The 19,226-nt window shown below is 35.8% G+C and overlaps 1 protein-coding gene across 1 annotated transcript in view; it reads left to right on the top strand.

Moving 5' to 3' along the window:
- Positions 1-17,706, top strand: part of LOC150108439 (mediator of RNA polymerase II transcription subunit 20-like) — a 57,010-nt gene extending 39,304 nt beyond the window's left edge. Inside the window, exons 3-4 of the mRNA XM_090415849.1 lie at positions 15,624-15,874; positions 17,354-17,706. Of these exons, the coding sequence (XP_090271975.1) occupies positions 15,624-15,874; positions 17,354-17,557 (455 nt within the window). The 3' untranslated portion in view covers positions 17,558-17,706. The remainder of the gene's footprint in view (positions 1-15,623; positions 15,875-17,353) is intronic.
- Positions 17,707-19,226: the final 1,520 nt, after the last annotated feature.

The following is a 19,226-nucleotide window of genomic DNA, read 5'->3' as shown; positions in this document are numbered from 1 at the left end:
TCAACTAATAAATGGAAACAAATTGATTTTGATAATATGTTTTGAAGAACTTCACTAGCATTAAATCTAACATTACAAGTAGAGAGTTTATACTTAAATGTGTTTAAAGTCTGAGCTTTTTTTTAAACGAGTTTAAAGTTTAAGCTTTGTTAATTCAGAGTTAAATCAGCACTGCTTAGGTTATTTGCATGAAGATGACATATTTTGACAGGTAAAGCATGTTCTCTAACTCATGCTCATCCTCCTTTTTCTTTGTTGTAAGAATTAAGGCATAGTATGACTCATGCACACAACTGAATTCTTACATATGGAATGACATTTGGAGATGTTGGTCAGATTAGAATACAAGATGATGATTTTTTAACATAGATATTATTTTTAGAGACCATAATATATTAAGGGGAAATCAGTTTAGTTGCATTTTATATGAGAAATGCACATGGTAGATAAACTATACTTTGGATTTTACAAATATATTTGTCAAATAACATGGTGAGTTGCTATTTAATTAAGCAAAATGGTGATGAACAGTAGGTCGTGCTGTTAATAATAAATTATATATGGGGGACGTTGTTTCAGAAAAGGAGAGTAAGTAGATTGTCATGTTTATTTATAACATATAAAGCCCAGGAATGATAAAATCTAGAGCATATTCAGTACAATGGATGCCAGAGGATTTGAGACTAAACATAGTACAGGTCGTTCTCACTTTCCGAATTCCTGCCTTTTTCACGAATTTTTATCTTTACAAATTTTTTGGATAGGAATATTTCTTTTAAATTGTGCGCGGTGAAGGCAATTAGGGAAGTGTACGTGGTATGTCAGTTAGAACAAGCCTCAGTCACTTACAAGCCTTGATGATGCGAATGTGTTATTCGTAGTTTTCTTCAATTACACCTGATTTTATTTTGTTTTCTTTTTAACTATAACCCTTTCACTTTTCCAACAAAAAGAAAGAACAGTGCAGAAAATGACCAAAAGAAACAAAGAAAAGCAATTACATTAGAGAAAAAATACGAAATTATTACCAGCCATCAAGCGAGTAGTACTGTTAAAGCTCTTTCTGAGAAATTTTCTCTTGCCGCTTCTACAGTTTGCACCATTTTAAAGGATAAAAAAAAATATTGGAAAGATGTAAAAAATGCTGCTCAATCAATGCAGTTGACATGGTTACATTAATAAAGAAACAGGCAGTATAATTCCTCATATGGAAAAACTGTTAACTACTTGGATAAGTGACCAAACTCAACGATTAAACATGCCCACAACCTACGCAACCACGAGGGCATAAACTTTGTCTTAAGTTTAATTATAATTTCGAAGGCTTTAAAGACCCAACAAAGATTGTGAATTCTGAAACTCAAGCAATCTTAGGTATAGCTAACCAGTTATAGAGACTGGTTAAAGTGAAAAACTCGGTTTATTCATGTTAAAAGACCTAGAAGAAACATTTAAACTTCTCAGAAAAGCTCAAACCATCTTTGAATCACAAGATTCAGACTTTCAACTATTTAGTAAATTTTCTCGTAAAGTGAATATTGCTTCTGCTTGCTATCGAGCTGTTTTAAATGAAAAGAAGCGAAAGTCAATGAAGCAGATGATATTCGAGGCCTTGTTTGAAAAAAAAAAAAAATGTATCAAAGCTTCCTAATATATCTTCTATCTCAATGGCTGCCGATTCACCCAGTGATATAGAAATGAGCAAATGAGCTAATTTTTTTTCAAAGAATCTTTTTTAATTTAAAATCCTTCTTATGTTATTTTTTAAATATGTTCTTTTCTTATAATTTAATATTAATTTTATTATTAAGAGACACCTCCAGGGAGTCAGTAGCATGTATGTAGTAGTATCAGTTGTAGGTGTCAGTAGTATGTGGCCTTCCTATCGAGGGAGGCCACACACACACACACACACACCAGCTGTCATACTTATTCTTGAATTCATTCACACTGCTTGCACTCACAACATCCAAAGGCAATCCATTCCAACCATGCACCACCCTCTGAGAGAAAAATCTAGCCCTTGCACCCTTCTTGGCGGCCTTCATTCTCAGCTTCCAAGGATGTCCTATCATCCTTTCCCCACCCCTCCATAAATTGAAATCCTGTATGACCCTTTCAGAAGTTTGTAAGTCTCAATCATATCACCCCTCTTTCTCCTGTTTGCTATTGTCTGCAGTCTACAAATGCTCAATCTGTCTTCATAATCAGTATTCCACAATCCTGATATCATTTTTAACACTCTCCTTTGTACTCTCTCCAATATATCAGAATCACAACAGAAACCAGGAGACCAGACTTGCACACAATAGTCCAAGTGAGGTCTTATCAAGGCCTTGTAATGAAGCAAAATGACATCCTTATCTTTACATGTGAATGTTCGTTTCAGCATTGCAATTATCTTTTGAGTTGTATTTGCAATCTTTGCAACACTGCCTCTGAATTCCAACTTCCTATCTATTAACACTCCCAGATCCCTAGCCTCATCCCATCAATATAATATGACATTGAATATCTAATCATGCCGAAGTGAAAGACCACATTTACTGACACCCATTTTCCCATGCCCACAATTCCAGCCTATTCAAATCATTCTGCAAAGACTGCATATCAGCAGCATTCCTGATTACCCTACCTATCTTTGCTATATTATTAATGTACAGATTGAATAACAGTGGACCAAGCACTGATCCTTGTGGTACACAACTTATTTTTTATTTATTTATTTTTTTATTAATCTGTACTCTTTATGGGCAGTACTACCCTTACATCACGCCCAGATATTTCGTCCAGACTAATATAGGCCTAAGCCTTTACAAGTGTTTCACCCTATGCCTGTTCGAGTTATCATATTAGTCATTCTCTGGTGGCAACGCCATGCCACCAGTGTGCCCTGTAGGGCCCTCAAGGAAAGAACTTTTATATCCTTTTGTGGAAGTCCAAGCTGTTTTAAGTCCTTATAACTATCTGCACTCCATATGCCATGTAAAGCGATGGTGGTGCTGGTGAACCTCGGAGTTGCTCCATGCTCCTCCCATATCTTACTAACTAGATCTGAGTTATTTTTATAATAATTTACTTTATTATTATGGCTATAGGCTAATTGGCACCCTGTTCCCACCACCTGGGCATCAACTACCCAAACGTCACCAGATCTTTTAATCACTAAGTCTGGCTTACGCAAACCTGCGGAAGTCCTATAATGTGGTTCCACCACAGTCTCCCAACTTTTGTTCTTAAAGCAGTTCAGAATGGAAACCACGGCATCATGTCTCCTCATGCAGACCCCATGGGTGCGGAAGCAACACTGGGCTATATGAGACAATGTCTCACTGTAGTGGCAGCCAGCCCTACAGTTGGAGTCGTCACTACCCCATCAAGCTGTGCAGGCTCGAGTAGGCAGGCATTGATCCTCGTCCTGATGAGGTCAATATACTCGAACCTAGGGAGGAGTTTGGTGCCATCCCTTACCCATCTCTTGTGTTCTGCAGATGCTAACTTAATTAAAGTACCTTGATAATGGGACCAGCCTTTAGCCCGCCTAAAGTCTTCTTGTATTGATGGGCTATAAAAAGCCTCTCTGCAAATGGGGGAAGAAGATGGTACTAACTGCACGATTCTTGATAGCTGCAGGTATGGAATCAGCCATCTAAGTGATGGAACCCCAAGTCCACCATCCTTTACCCTCGCATGGAAATATGCAGTAGGAGTGTCAGGCGGCAGTCGGAGTCATGATCTCACGGCTGAACGGATAGCCCTGTCCATTCAGGACAGTACTGAGATATATGTCCTACCAAGCACCAACTTGTGGTAAAAGTGAGGTAGGAGATAGTAGGAAAGGAAAAACAGTCTTTGCTGGGGCTTGAAAGGATCTTTTCTCAAAGAAACAATCCCAGCTTCTAGGATAGAAGACCTTCCCTTTGGGGTGAACATAATACCGAGTTATCTCCACTCTTCCAGGATGGTCAAAGCATGCAACGGCCTCCTGTGCAAGGAAAACTCTATAGTCTTGACCTTAAGCTTCTTGTCACGATCAGAGGGGACAAGAGCTAAAGAGCAGGACTTCTCTACATTAATAGAAAGGCCGCGAATAGAGAAGAAGTCAACTGCCCAGTCAAGGAGTTCCTGCAGGCCTATCTTAGTAGAGGCTACGAGAATAAGATCATCCGCAAAGGCCATAGCATTAAAGGAAGAAGCACCTAGAGAGTAGCCTATATGGCTAGGAAGAGAACGAAGAAACTCATCTATGAAACAGTTAAAGAAAAGGGGAGATAGAGGATCACCTTGCACTGCGGGAATATAAGTTGCACATGACCCTGTAGTGATAGTGATGGAGTATAGCTCCATAACATAGGAAAGAAAAGGTTCTGGACATTCAGCAATAGACAGCACTCGAAGGAGAGCAGGAAGGGAGACACTATCAAAGGCTTTTTGGAGGTCCAGCTATGCCATATATAGAGACTTAAGGTGACGTCGGGGAATCGGAGAGAAAGAAGATATATATTCTCGGCACAGCCATATGAAGGGACAAAAGTTCTCTGTCTATAATCATGTTGTATATGTTGCTGAAGTTGTTTAAACCTTGCAGACTCAGATCCTCTGTGTACCACTTTTTGATATCTGTCAATCAACCATCCTCTTATCCATGCTGTATTCTGTCAAAAGCCTTAGCAAAATCCAAAAGTATCATGGTGTATCCATTCCCCTTGTCTAGTTCAATGGTAACATTGCTATACAATGTGAGCAAGTTGCTAAAACATGACCTTCCCTTGGTAAACCCATGTTGTTCATTGCAAAGTAGAGATTCACTGTCAACCCATTTCTGAATGCGGGCCTTAACCAATTTTTCCAAAATCTTCACCACCACTCATGAGATACTAATTGGTTGATAGTTAGATACATCTGTCTTTGCACTGCCCTTATGCAATGCAATTACCATACATTCCTGTGGAATCTTCCCTGTTCTGAAACTCATATTAAACATCCTGGTAAAAGGAATGGCCAGTTCTGGTGAACACTCTTTTAGTACACGTGCTGATATTCCATCACTCCCTATCGTTGAATTCTTATTCAATTTGTGCAACAGCTCTAATACCTCAGCCTCGCACACCTGCGTTTCTTCATCTAGTGAGGAGGTAACAGTAAGCTCAATGTTGCTTACACCAGGTTGATAGCTTTTAACGAAATGGGCACTCATTAACTGAGCAACCTCTTCTGCATCTGTAACCCTCATGCCATCTGGATTGAGAAGAGTTATTCTTTCATATTCATTCTTTCTTTTACTTGCAGCATATCGATGGAATTCTTGTGGATTGTCTTTAGCATGCAGAGCCAGTTTCTTTTTATACTCAGACATTGCTTTTCGTATAATAAATTTAGTTTAGTCCTTTATCCAGGTGTGAGCAAAAAATGTTTGCACCTGAAAGTATCTTCAGGACTGGGGTAAGGTGGTACAACATCGGGCAACTCGTTGCAAAGGTGGAGCAAGCTAACATCACTCCTATCTCAGTGATGATCACTCCTATCACCTTAATGCATTATATTAGGCATATCCGCAAGGAAATGTGTTTTGCATTATGGGAGATACTGAGATAGGAGTGATGTTAGCTTGCTCCACCTTTGCAACGAGTTGCCCGGTGTTGAACTCTGAATGGTCTTGTGACTTCATTTCAGCAAACATTTAGATTTCAACAAGCACATCTTAGCAAACTGAATTGTTAATAGTAGAAAATACTTGCATTTAATCAAAATCAAATAATGTGTCTAAGGTGTGAAATATTAAGATAATAAAATATAACACTTAGAAAGTGTCAGTTTATAAAATTGTAAAGATGCATAACAGATTTGGAATTATGTTATTTAGAAGTTTTTTTTTTATGAATTATAAATCAAGTTTTAGTATTGTACAGTGTAACTGAAATTAACTTAAATATTCTACTGAGCTAAATGTAAGAGTGGGTCCAAAGATTTGGTACATGTTAGTGTAAGCGCTTGAGGCTGTGTGATACTAGGAACAGGTGTGCATAATAACAGTCCCGTGATTCCTGCTACAGAAAAAAGTGCTGACATCATTCGGAGATCGAGACTAACATAGCGCCACACAAGATGTTTCAGGAGGAGATAGGGGATGCTATGTGATGCGTAATATAAGGGATTGCAGGTGGAGGAACAAGGCTTTCTTTTTTACTGGGATTTCGTGGTCGTAAGGAGAAAATCGAGGTAGCGGTTTCCAGGCAGAATAGCAGGCAAGGATGCGTGGCAGTGGGAAGTTTGAATTGAGCAGTCCATGAAATTACGGATGGAGTTCCAGCGTGACGCAGCTAAAGCTTTCATTACAAGCGGGTGCTGAGTCATCGATGTTCCCGTGAAGTCCTCATATGATGAAGGTAGCCATTGTGCGTATCGAGCATAGCCACTTAGCAGAAATATAATGCTGCACGTTATCCAAACAAGGAATCGAACCTCGGGTACTTCCACAACAGTATCAGCCAGCAGACCCATTCCAAAATCGAGTGAAGGTAATGTAGATGTTTTATTATTTGTGTTTTTGGAAGCCTGTGAGTGAGTGATGAATTTTAGATGCAAGAAACTTGATAAAACAGAACAATATCAACTGGTGAACTTTTAAGTAATTGTCCCATTAGGCTATAGCCTGACATCGAGTTTGTTAAGAGGAGTTTGACAAAGTTGCAGAGAAAGGAATTGTGAACCTAAATTTTAATGTTAATATAATGGATTGTCCCCAGAATTATTTGAAGGAATTGTTATGAGTGAATTATATTAATGACGATTAAGTTTAGGCAATTTACTAGATATAAGATTTTGCATGCATGGGACAACCCTGAAAGAAACTAGCTTTCCTAACTTAGTATTTATGTATGATTGTAATCTTAACAAGAGTGAATTTGTGTATTTTAAAGTTGTAGAATAAATATGTATTCTTTTTTCCAAACTGAGTCTTGCCTGACTAAGAGCGTCAACTCACCACTCTAAAAATACGAACTTATTGCGGGAGGGTAAGGTTAAGTTGAGATATTTGGCCACGACTGACTGAGGGAGTTAACAGGTAGCTACATATTTGGTTTATTGGAAGTATCTCCCTGAATAGTGCATTTTATTATTATAGGGCATAAACTGGCGCAGTCATTAAATAATATAAATGTGTTTATGCCTAAAAAAGAAATAGGACCAAAAATCTAGGTCTGTACTTAGAGCAATTGATTAGTACGTTTTGAAAAATACGACTTAAGTGAATTTGCATATATAACGACACAACACCGGTGTTGTACCACCTTACCCCAGTCCTGAAGATACTTTCAGGCACAAACTTTGTTTGCTCACACTTGGATAAAGGATTAAACTAAATTTATTATAGTCTAACCAAGTGAAAAATAAACTTTCAACATCTTTGCTTTTCTTACAACGGTTGCGACTATTCTGCTGCTCATAACGTTTATCATCCTTACAAACGGTATTCCTTCCATATCGTCCTTTTCTTATGAATCTCTTGCTTAATAAGATTACACGTCCATTTGTCTCCTACTCTATTTATTCTTTGAACTCTCGGGACACATTCTGATATCTCATAATTTAAGTATTGTTTAAATGCTTCCCATGTACTGTCGATATTCTTTCCATCCAGCAACCGATCCCATTCCACTAAACTCGGTACACTCCTCAGTTGGTCATAATTTCTTGTTTGTGGTTCAGCATGTAACCTTTTCTGAATGGAACATAAACTTAGTCACTTCCCAAGTGAGTACTGCATGATCACTGTCACCAACTGGAGGCAGAATAGTTACGTCTTTAACTGATATGCCCTCTGATACTGTAATCAAATCTAACACTCTTTGATCTAGAGTTCCTTTTGTCACCTGCTGCTTGAGGAAGTTATCCTGCAACAGCTCAATAAATGCATTTTCATTCTTCTCTTGAGATTCTACTGCTACCCAATCAATTGTAAAATCTTGTATGAAGAAAAATTAGAACAAAATTTTTCTATACCGATTTTACTTGGTAATAACAAATTATACAAAATACTTGTAATTGAATTAACGTTTGTCTCAAAATCTTTTTGCTGTATTGAATCTGTAAAATATTTAAGAACCACTGAAATTGTACAAACAAAGAAATAGCTCGGACAGGATTAGACATATAGACCTCATGCTAGTGAAAATCGCGAAGGTCAGCGGGTTACAGGTTTTCCCACCAGAACTTAGCAACAACTGGGTGGTGGAGAACCCCCCTCCCCCCAAAGAATATTCGGGCAGTTTAATCTGATGCCGTTCCAAGGGTTGGGAGAGTAGGATGAAAGGGAGAAATCGAGGTGCCAAAGACTTTGTTCCTGGCTCTTGCTTCCGGTCTCGTCTTGAAGAGGCTCCTATGTCCAGCCGTTCCAAGGATGGGGGAGTCACGTCCGCCAGCAGAAGTCCAACGATGATAGGAGGTTCGTAACAGCAGTGACGGCCTATTCCAGAAGTCCCACCTCGAAGTTTCTAGACTATCTCCGAGTATGCTGTATCATATTTGCCGAGAACTAGTGCCCAATTGTGGTTTTCACTGGAAGGAAGAGGGATGTGGTCGTGATCTCTAGGATCTTGTGGGTTGAACTAGCTGACAAGGTTGCAAGTAAGAATTTTCCAGAACTTTCCTAGATATTGAATATTAAGGCTAAGAATGCCAATCTCATAGTTAGTGTAAAGAACATTCGTGAAGTCGTACAGCCGTACTTCTAAATAACAGTGAACTAATTGTTTACAGAGTTCAGAGAAATTTGCTAATGTTATGTGATGAAGGGGAAATTGATTGTAAAGTTTAGTTATGCCTAATTCTGTTTTAGCCCGAGTTAAGTTACGTTAGAGTGTATATGTCAAAAGGCTTAAGCGAGAAATGTTAATCTAATCGAGCAAAGAACCAGATGCACGTTTTTCTTTGTTTCCATTGTTATTTAGCTGAGTTAAGCAGAGAAGGGTATTTTGATATGTGTAGATTTAATCTTTGTTATTTACCTTGATTTAGAATGAATAAACAGTTTTGTTTGTTAATAGCTTGCCTGATTCTGACTTGCCAATGCATTGTCTCATAAAACATAGAACCTATGTGTCCTGAAGATAGAATAGCCACGACTGACTGATTTTAAGTTTTAAAAAGTTGCTTGAATTAGAATTAAACTTCAGAGATATTTCTGTGTTGAGCTGGATGTTTCTCTTGCCAATATGGGAAAGACATACAATTCCTCTACTTGATCTTTAATGGCGCAGTTGAAAAAACAAATACATTTTTAAAGATCAGTGCAAGAGAAAGACAGCAAGATAGACAAAGGAATTGGTTCCAGCCCGAAGCACTTCCTGAGTCTAGACTAAGTACATGTGAAATTTAGCATTATTGCAACCTTGAGAAGGGGGGGAAAGTAAATTATAGCCAGAGAGGATTAAGAGTGATTGAACTAGCTCCAGCAACAACTATAAACTCGGTAGTAAGACTGATAGAGAAAAGAATATAAAAGCACAGTTTGAAAGTTGATGATAATTACATAATTCTTCTTCTTCTCTTCCATCATCTATGTGGATGATGATGAGGCCAAATGAACTCTTTCCACTTCTGTCTGTTCCGGGAGAGTTAGAACGTTTCTGTCCAGTTCGGTGTTGCTTGTTGTGATTTGGTTTTCAGGTCCTCTTTTATTTTGTCTATCCATCTAATTCTGGGCCGTCCTTTGGATCTTTTACCTTCCATCATTGTATTCAGGGCTTTAGATGGTAATCTTTCTGTTCCCATTCTGGTCACATGGCCAAACCATCGCAGTCTTCTTTCTTGGATTTTGTCTATGGTTATTTCTTGTTTTAGTCGTTTCCTTATGTCTTCATGTCTTAGTCGATCCAGCAGAGATACTTCAAGTAATCTTCTTAGCCAACCCATTTCAGTAACTAATAATTTTTTCTCTTCAGCCTTTTTGAGATTCCAGCATTCACTTCCATAGAGGAGTATGGGGAGGACCATTGTTTCATAGATTCTTACATTTGTTACTTGTTTGATATCTCTTGACTTCCATATTTTATTGTCGTCCAAAAGTTTGGGATGCTTGACTGATTTGTCTGTTTATATCTTTTGTAATTTCACCATTGTACTCAATAACTCCTCCAAGGTAGGTGAAGTTTTCTACCTGCACTAGATTCTTACTATTAATTTCAATTTTCAGATTGATGCTTCTTTTTCCTATTTGCATAATTTTTGTTTTGTCTATATTTAATCCAGATTTTATACACAACTCCTTTATTTTATCAGAAATTCACTGTAGATTTTCTTCTGTGCTTGCAAGTAATGCAGTGTAATCTACAAATTTTAAATTTGTTAAATTTTTCCCATATATTTTGATTCCGGAGTCTTCATTGTTTAAGGCCTTATTGGTTGCTTCTTCCAGTGTAAGATTGAACAGGTCTGGTGACAGATTGTATCCCTGTCTTACTCCGCTCTCTGTGTGGAACCAGTTGGTTAAGGTGTCCTCCATTCGAACTGCACTTTCAGATTTCTCATACAGATTCTTTATTATTCTGATTGTTTTGTTGGTAATTCCAAATTCTTCCATAGTTTTCCATAGTTCTCTTCTACAGATTGAATCAAATGCCTGACGAAAGTCTGTGAAATTTATGTAGCAACTTTGGTTGTACTCTAGTGTCTTTTCTATTAGCTGTCTTAAGGTGAAAAGTTGATCAGTTGTGCTTCATCCTGGTCTGAAACCTGCTTATTCTTCTCCTAGTGCTAGTTCTATATATGGCTTAATTTGATTTTGGAGTACTTTCGTAAAAACCTTACTTGGAATACTGAGGAGGCTAATGCCTCTGTAATTATTGCATTCTGTTTTATCTCCTTTTTTGTATATAGGAGTTATAACTGATTTGGTCCAATCAGTAGGCACTGCTTCATTTTTGTAGATCCTTCAAATAATGTTTTTAATGGTTCCAAAAGTTGTTCCTGTCCTGCTTTTAAGAATTCTGCATGTATTTGATCAATGCCAGGTGCTTTCCTAGTTTTGAGTTTTTCTATGCTGTGTGCTATTATTTCTTTGGTAAAGATATTTGTTTCCTCTTCCATTTCAGTGGCTGGAATAGTAATATCCTGGGAGCTGTTTTTATTGTATAAATCTCTGAAATATTCTTCCCATCTGGCCATTGTTTTACTTTCAATTTATATAATCCATGAAGGTTATTTTCTTTTGATAGCTTCTCTGCCATTTTGCATTTTTCTTCTAACCAGTTATTCTTGTCTCTTTTAACTAGTTTTCTAATTCTCTGGTTAATCTATTATATTCATTTCTGTTATAATTCTGTTTTAGTTTCATGCTTTTCCTTTGATTGCTTAACCTTTTTACTTCCAAGATCCAATCCTTTTTACTTTCTCTTTCTGTGTAACCTATTGTATTTTCTGCCGATTTTAATATTATTTCCTTTAATTTGCACCTCTTCAATGTTCATATTCTGTTTTGGTAGTTCCTTCAGGTTTTTATCTAGTTCTAGTTGATATTTTCTTAGAATATTAATTGTCTTGTAGTTTTTTTACATTCAGTCTCCTCTTGACTCTAAAAGTGCTTTCAGATTTTAACTTTATTCTTAGGTTTTCTAATACTAGCTTATGGCCTGATCCACAATTTAGGATACTCGATTTCCATCTTTGGTTTACAATAATATAGTTTATCATATTCTTGGTTTGTCTGTCTGGTGATATCCATGTCCATTTTCTTTGGGGTTTTGGTTGTTTAAAGAGAGTGTTGTTATTGTGAATCTATTATTTGAGCAGAAGTTTAGCAGTCTTTCTCCATACCCGAACTTTCCAATTACTCTTGGCCAGGTATCCCAATCTTTGCCTACTTTTGCGTTTAAGTCTCCCATTACAATTAGATCTTGACTTGATGTCTGCTGTACTGCTTTTTGCAAATCTATATAGAACTCCTCGATGTTTTCTTCTGATGATGATGTCAAAGTTGGTGAGTATACTTGAATAATAGTCAGTGATCTGATTGATGTTTTAAATCTTGCTTTTATTATCCTAGGTGAGATAGGATTGTACAACAATAGTGAGTTTTGAGCCTTTGGTTTTAATATAAGTGCTACTCCTTCTTGGTGTTTGTTGTCCTCCCTGCCTGAAGTTAAGATTTTGTACTGTCCATGGTGGAATTCTCCTTTTCCAGTCCACCTGGTTTTGCAGAGTCCAATCACTTCCCATCAGTAGTTGCCTAATTCATGCAGTAGTATTTCCAGTGCTCCTTCCTGGTGAAGATTTCTTACATTCCATGTTCCTATGCTTGTTATGTTTTTCCTGTCTACTAGGTGATGAATAAATAATTAAACAAATATAAACAAATATTTGGATAATTAAAGTCTCCCATTATGATTACTCTTTTCATGCTCATCTTTTCTATTTGGTGATGTATTTCTTCATCACTAGCAACCGATCCACCAGGTCTGTAACAACACCCCACTATGTAATTGATCTTGTTAGATTCCACCTCATGCCAGATGGCTTCGAACTCACTGCCACATGAAATATTATTAGTAATATTACTACAATCAGGACTGGCGCAGAGTATTGTATGTGCGATTAATGTTCGGTGCCTTTCCAAAAAAGTTTTTGAATAAAGTGTGAATAAAACGAACAGGAAATGAAAAACAAATGAAAACTGCTTTACAGTATAATGTTACCTACGGATTAGTCCTGCTTATACAAATTTTTTCAAGTTATATAAATTTTCAAAATAATATAAAATAGTAATATAAAGTTAAGAGATTTATTCAAATATTCTTTACCTTCATTTTGCTAAAAGGGACTCGTCTAGCTTTCATTTTAGTGAAATCCCAGAAAGTTTCACATTGGACTTGAGAGTTCGCCGATTATTTTGTGTTGCTAACACCGCCCTAACAGCCCGCTAATATCTTGAATGTCGAGAAGAATGAGTTATCAGTAGTAAGTCTACTTTTAGGGCTGGACCACATGCATCTGATTCAATTAAAATTAGGATATGGCCCTTACACGAAACTCAACAATTAATCATAAGTTGATTGATGATACATTAAAAAATAAAGAACTATTTTAAGTATATTTTTGTAAATTTTAATAAAAAATGACAGTGATATAATCAGGTCCAGAATACAATTTCAGAATTTGTTTGTTTCCTGGAAGATCTGAAGGTGCCCGAACGGAAGACGATGTACATTCATAATTATATGTACCATTCGTTGTTCGTTTAAACTCTTATCTCGTATTTTTTGACATCTTTTAGGCGCCTTTTCTTCTGCGGCGCCTGTGTATATTGCACACGCCACCAGCCGGGCCTGACTACAATCATAGGTCTCAACTCTAATTGGATTTAAGTCATCAGATATCATAAGCAGCATGCCCCCTTCTCTCCTATCCTCTCTATCCTTCCTAAAAAAAATGTGTATAAGAGAACGTTAATTCTAGGTTGTGGTTGTTTAGAAGTACAACCAGAGCAGATGGACTATAAAGCCAGTGTAGTATGTCTGTAAAATGTAAACATAATATAGTGGCATAATTATATAGTATAAAGCATATTTTATGTCTGAAAATACTGAGGTGAGAAATGACAACAGCAAAATGTTATACTGTTAATGTATTTTAATGAACTGAGATTAACTGGAAAACTAATTTGTAAAGCATTCTCTAGCACTGTGAAGGGTAAGTCTTAGTAACTTGCTCATGTTTTATAATACAGTGACATCTGAGTTGGATAAAGGTAATGGGTTTACAGTGATACTGCTGGACTTTGCTAAGGCCTTTGACAAGATACTACATGGAATTCTAATCAGTAAACTGCAGCATATGGGGATGGATATAGTGTTGGTGAGATAGATAGGAAGGTGGTTGATGGAGATATATCAGAGTAGTTTATTCAGGAGTAGAATCCAAAAGAAGGCCATTGACTAGTGGTGGTGTGCCACAGTGTTCTGTTATTGGACTGCTACTGTTTATTTTGTTCATTAATGATATAGGAAATGATCTGAGAGGAACTCTTCAGTTATTTGCCAATGATGCAAAGTTGGGTAGAGCAATAGTTAATACAGATTATGTCAAAATTTTGCAGGATGATTTGGATAGATTGGTAGACTGAGCAATGGAGAATGCATGTCAGTGTAATGTGGCAAATTATAAGGTTATGCATTTTGGGGTGAAAAGATTACCAGTTGTGTATGCCACATAGGTGAAGAAATTGAAGCCAGAGACTTGGGAGTGATAGTGGATAGGGAGTTAAAATTTAGGGGGCACATAGCAAAAGTGGCTAAAGCAGCTCATCTGATCACTTGGTTACTAAAGAATACTTTGACAAACAGAGACAAGCAGGTTATTGTTCCTCTTTATTGAGCCTTGATAAAACCCCATTTTAACAACTAGGCAGAAATGGATAATATGATTGAGACATGCAAATTACTGAGGGTTTTCTTACAAGGTTAATTGTTAATTCCAATTTTTCAGAACAGGTCGGTGATAGGAGAACCAGGGGTCATTCATGGAAACTGAGTAAGAGTTGTAGTTAGCAAGGATTTAGCATTATAACTAGGATTTGCTTGAGGAGTAGTGAATGAGTGGAATAGGCTGCCAGAGTCTGTTGTGTGTGTCATGACTGCGAATGAGTTAAAAGCAAAGTATGTTGGATAGTTCTTGACACGTCTAGGAACTCCTTGGAGACCCACAATAATAATGACTTAGGCATTAAGATGACTTCAGCCCAGCATCATAGTTTAAAGACTGTTTTTTTTGATAAGTTCCTTCTTATCTGGATTTTATTTTGCAAAGTACTCACTAATTACTACCACTGTTTATTATTTCCTTTTTACTTATTCACTTTATCATTAAAGTGGGAGCAGCACCAAAAATACTTTTGGGTTAGACATATAAATATAAAATGCAGTATGTATGTATAAACAAAAGTGCAAAATTCAGGCCTGTGTTATTACAGGCACTCGGCTCCCTCACTACCAAACTCATATTTCTGGGATTCAAATTCTGGGATCACAGAAATACTTTGTTATAGTGAATGTTCGGCATAGGGTTATATCTATGGGGCTTAAGGTCATAACTTCCAGCAGTTTTAGTAGGTTTTTGTATAAAGTCGTTTGCTATAGTAAGAGTTACTGTATTGTATGAAAAGTCAGTTTGTTATATAAGCAATCATGAGTTTTGATATTTAATATGATGTGCTTTTTTTTCCCCCTGTAATTACCTAAAGTAGGTGGGGAGGGGGTGTTATAGTATTAACTCAATAACAGTTTAGCAACAGCATTCAAACCCAGGTTTGAAAGACCTGGGTTCAAATCATGTTTAGAACATGACCATTCATAAGGGCTTTTTCAACTGAAGATGAGTTAGCCAGCCTCATAGAGTATATATATATAGATAGGATTAACTGTCCTATCATACCATTCATTAGGTTTTTTTATGAAGCCACATTACTTTGCCATGAGAGAACTTCTCATTTAGGGGAGGGTAGTGATATGAGTATTAATTGTGGCTTGGTAATGTGAAATACCTGATATAGTGACTAAAAGCTTAATATTATATATATATGTTATTATTATTATTTTTTTTTTTACATTCTGGTATTTTCCTCTTTGCAGATCCTAACAGATCGGTGAACATTATACATGATAGTGAACATCCAGCAACATGCTTTGCTCTTTTAGACACTGGAATTTGTCTGATGGCTGACACTCAGTTTGATATGCTGATGTTAAAAATGGTTGGAATTTATACCTCAAAAAAGTCAACAAAAATCGAGTCTAAAGGTCCTCGATATGAAGTTGCTGACTTTTTAGTTAAAGTAGGGAGTGTATGTATGGGTCCCAGTTTCAGAGGAATACTTGTTGAAGTAAGTAGTTTGTCTGTCATTTTTATTTTCAATAAATATAATTTATGTATATCTAGGCTAAAGATTTTTTATATTAGACTTGATCAATGGAGTTTCATTGCATTAGAAATTTCAAATATTGTGATTATAGAAAATGAAGACAACGGATAAAAAAAAAATTCATTTTTTTATTAATCACTGGAACAATGAAAGCATTAATGCAAGGTAGAGTGGAATAAATTTTTTTAAAAATGAATTAATTTTTTTTATCTGTTTTTCAGCCTTTATGTTACAGTTAACATGGAAGAAAACATTATTAGGATATTTCAATCACAGCTTAGTTTTTCCCCTCTCACAAAATAGACAAATTCAATATGAGAATGCATGGAATTGGCCTAGAGAACATGCTGACATCTTGTGACCATAGTGTCATGATCATAAAATAACTTCACTAAAATGTTTTTTAGATCTATATAAACACAGATTACAAGTTCATTTTGTTTTTAATTTAAAATAATTGTACAGCTATAATTGAGAAGCAGGCTCTTTGCAGAGTGTGATTGGTAAGTGAAATACACTGCCTGAGAGTGCAGTGAATGCAGACATATTGATGAGTTTAAAGCATAGTTTGAGTTTTGTGTGTGACAGTGTGTATTTCTCGTGATGTCTTTTGATTCCATGGAGGTCTATCATTAATAATAAAGATTGAGTGAAGTGCATTTGTAACAGAAGAGTAATATTAAATTAGAATCGAGATAAAATTCCAAGTAGTTTATATTTCATTTTCTCAACTGATATTTTTAAAAATATAAAGCATACCATGAAACACTATCTAGTTTTTTAATAGTTATTTAAGAAAATCTAATCTTGTATACTTTTTTTAATAGTTTTCATAGTTCACCAAGGTGTTCAATTCATTAGAGTTGGTAGCTAAAGAATGAAAAAAGATAATTTCTCAAGATTTACTAGTATACCAATTAATGTATGGTCTGCACTTAAATTTGTTTTCAAAAGTTTTTAATAATATATTTCAAGTCAACACGAAATTATATTCTTGGTTTAATCCTTTATCCAAGTGTTGTAAGCAAACAAAGTTTGCACATGAAGTAACTTCACAACTTGGCTACTTGTATTAGAGACTAATAATGACTTCACATCACTTGCCTTAATAGGCAAGTGATGTGAAGTCATCTCATCAGTAGGAGCCAGACCCAGAGGTGATACCAAGGTTGAAGAAATGCAGAAGGCATGATGAGACCTCATCATTCTTTTTTCCATAAGATCGAATTCACATGAAACATGTGGTCTTGCACCTGACATGGAGTTGAGGCTACTGCATCATCCTACTGGTATCACACACACATGCATACTGTACAGAATTTTTGACATGATCCTTATAAATGCAAGCCTTCTTTTCTTCTGTTGTATATAAGGAAAATAAATGAGTGAACTACTGTATATTTTAAAATGTGATGTTTAATTTTGAATATTTTCCTCTAGGTAGAGTACTGCCCCTGTGTCATACCATCCAGTTGCTGGGATCTCATGAGGGAGTTCTTACAAGGCTTTATGGGAAATTGTGTACAAAGTCCTCCTCAATATCTTCAGGGAAGAATGAATGAAGTTTATACTCCAGTTGACACAGTTCAGCAATACATGGAACATTTTAACTCTTTTCGAAGAACTCCTTCCAGTGCACGGTGATGTCTCCTTTGTGAATGAGAACATAAAATAAAAACAAGGTAATGGAACAGCAAAAGAAAGTGAGGCAATACTGTATTACACTGGAATATGTAAATAAAAAACAATTTGTACAGTCATTTCTTGATAACTGAATAAATCATCTTTACTAAAGAAAATAATTTACCTCAATTTTTTTCTCCCATTTCACCAATTAGGACAACTCATGCATTAGTTAAAGGTCTTCACTGTTTTAAAAACTAGAATACTGACTACCTATTCCATTTCATTATAGTTTTTAATCCTCATTTCTCATCAGCAGTCTTGATTTTCTGAGTATTCTAATCTTCAGCATTTACTCTAACTAGGATTTAAAGAACCTCTATTGGAAAATTAGCTAGGATTTATCATCCAGCAAAACATAGGGATCTGTGGTCTTTATGTAATTCTCTATTTCTATCCTAGACCATATTAAATTTATTTCCATCCCATTATGTTCAGAGTACTTCTAAAAAGTACTAGTTAAATATCAAACCTGTATCTTATATATTATCTATGATATTATATAAGATACTATACCTCGTTTGTATTCGCAGTGTACCAATTACTTGAAAGTCAAAAACACTACCCCACCATTCTAACATTGTTGTTAGAATGGTGGGGTAGTGTTTTTGACTTTGTTTTTGACTAACAAAATATAAGCCAAGTAATTAAATGCTACTTTTTCCTATTAAACTTATCTTCTTTTGTAATGATATTTTAAAAAATGGTTTAACACAAAAAGGAAATTAGAATTTATTTACAACTCATATTTTGCTTGTTGTAACATGAACATTAAAAAAAATTTTTTTTTTTTTTAATTGCAAAGCTATCTGATCTGGATTTTTGGAACTTTAATAGTGTTATCTCCTACTTGCTCAGCTGTGACCAAGAGATGTGAAAATAAGGCAAATGCCATTTAACTCATTCTTGTGTTAATATTATAACCAATTCTTTTGCTCACCTCTCCCCATCTCCTGAATGATGCTCATGTTAAAACGAGCAAAATATATAGGAGTTATAAATAAATTCTAATTTCCTTTACATGTGTTCAACTATTTTTTAAAATATATCATTGTCTACCACACAGTAACAGTCTTTTCTCATTAGAGAAATGAACCAACTTTATCCATAATCCATATAAATATTTGAAATTTCAAGAATTTCTCAAAAATCCCATGAGATTGCATTTGCTAGGTATAGTCTTGCCTTCTCCATTAATGTGGTTTTTAATAATAAAACTTCAAATATTATTATAGTAATGTATATTAAGGCTTCATATCATGAAATAGTTCTTTCTGCATTTTAACTTTGTATCTCTAGTGACTTAAGTGTAGACTAACATTTTGAAAAAGAATGAACTATATCATATTAGATTAATTCTTTCTTGTTTTGGAAGTTGTCACTTTTCAGTAACAAATAGTATCTTCACTGACCTGAATCATCCCTGTAATTCAGTAGGTGGCCTTCAGTTGGAAAATACTAGATTTGATCCTGTTGTTACAAGAGGAATTTATGGGAACCTAAAGGTAATTTAGCTGCTGTTATGCAGATGGCCTATTGTGTTCTCTGACTTTTTTGTCTCTGCAAAAATGACGAGGGAATTCATGGCATACATAAAATTAAAAGATGGAATAAAGGGGGGGGGAGGGCA

This window comes from Typopeltis vanoorti, chromosome 3 (assembly GCF_054136105.1).
Source record: "Typopeltis vanoorti isolate ZY-2024b chromosome 3, IOZ_Tvanoo_1.0, whole genome shotgun sequence".
Lineage (NCBI taxonomy): Eukaryota > Metazoa > Arthropoda > Arachnida > Uropygi > Thelyphonidae > Typopeltis > Typopeltis vanoorti.
This window is presented reverse-complemented; position numbering and strand designations above follow the sequence as displayed.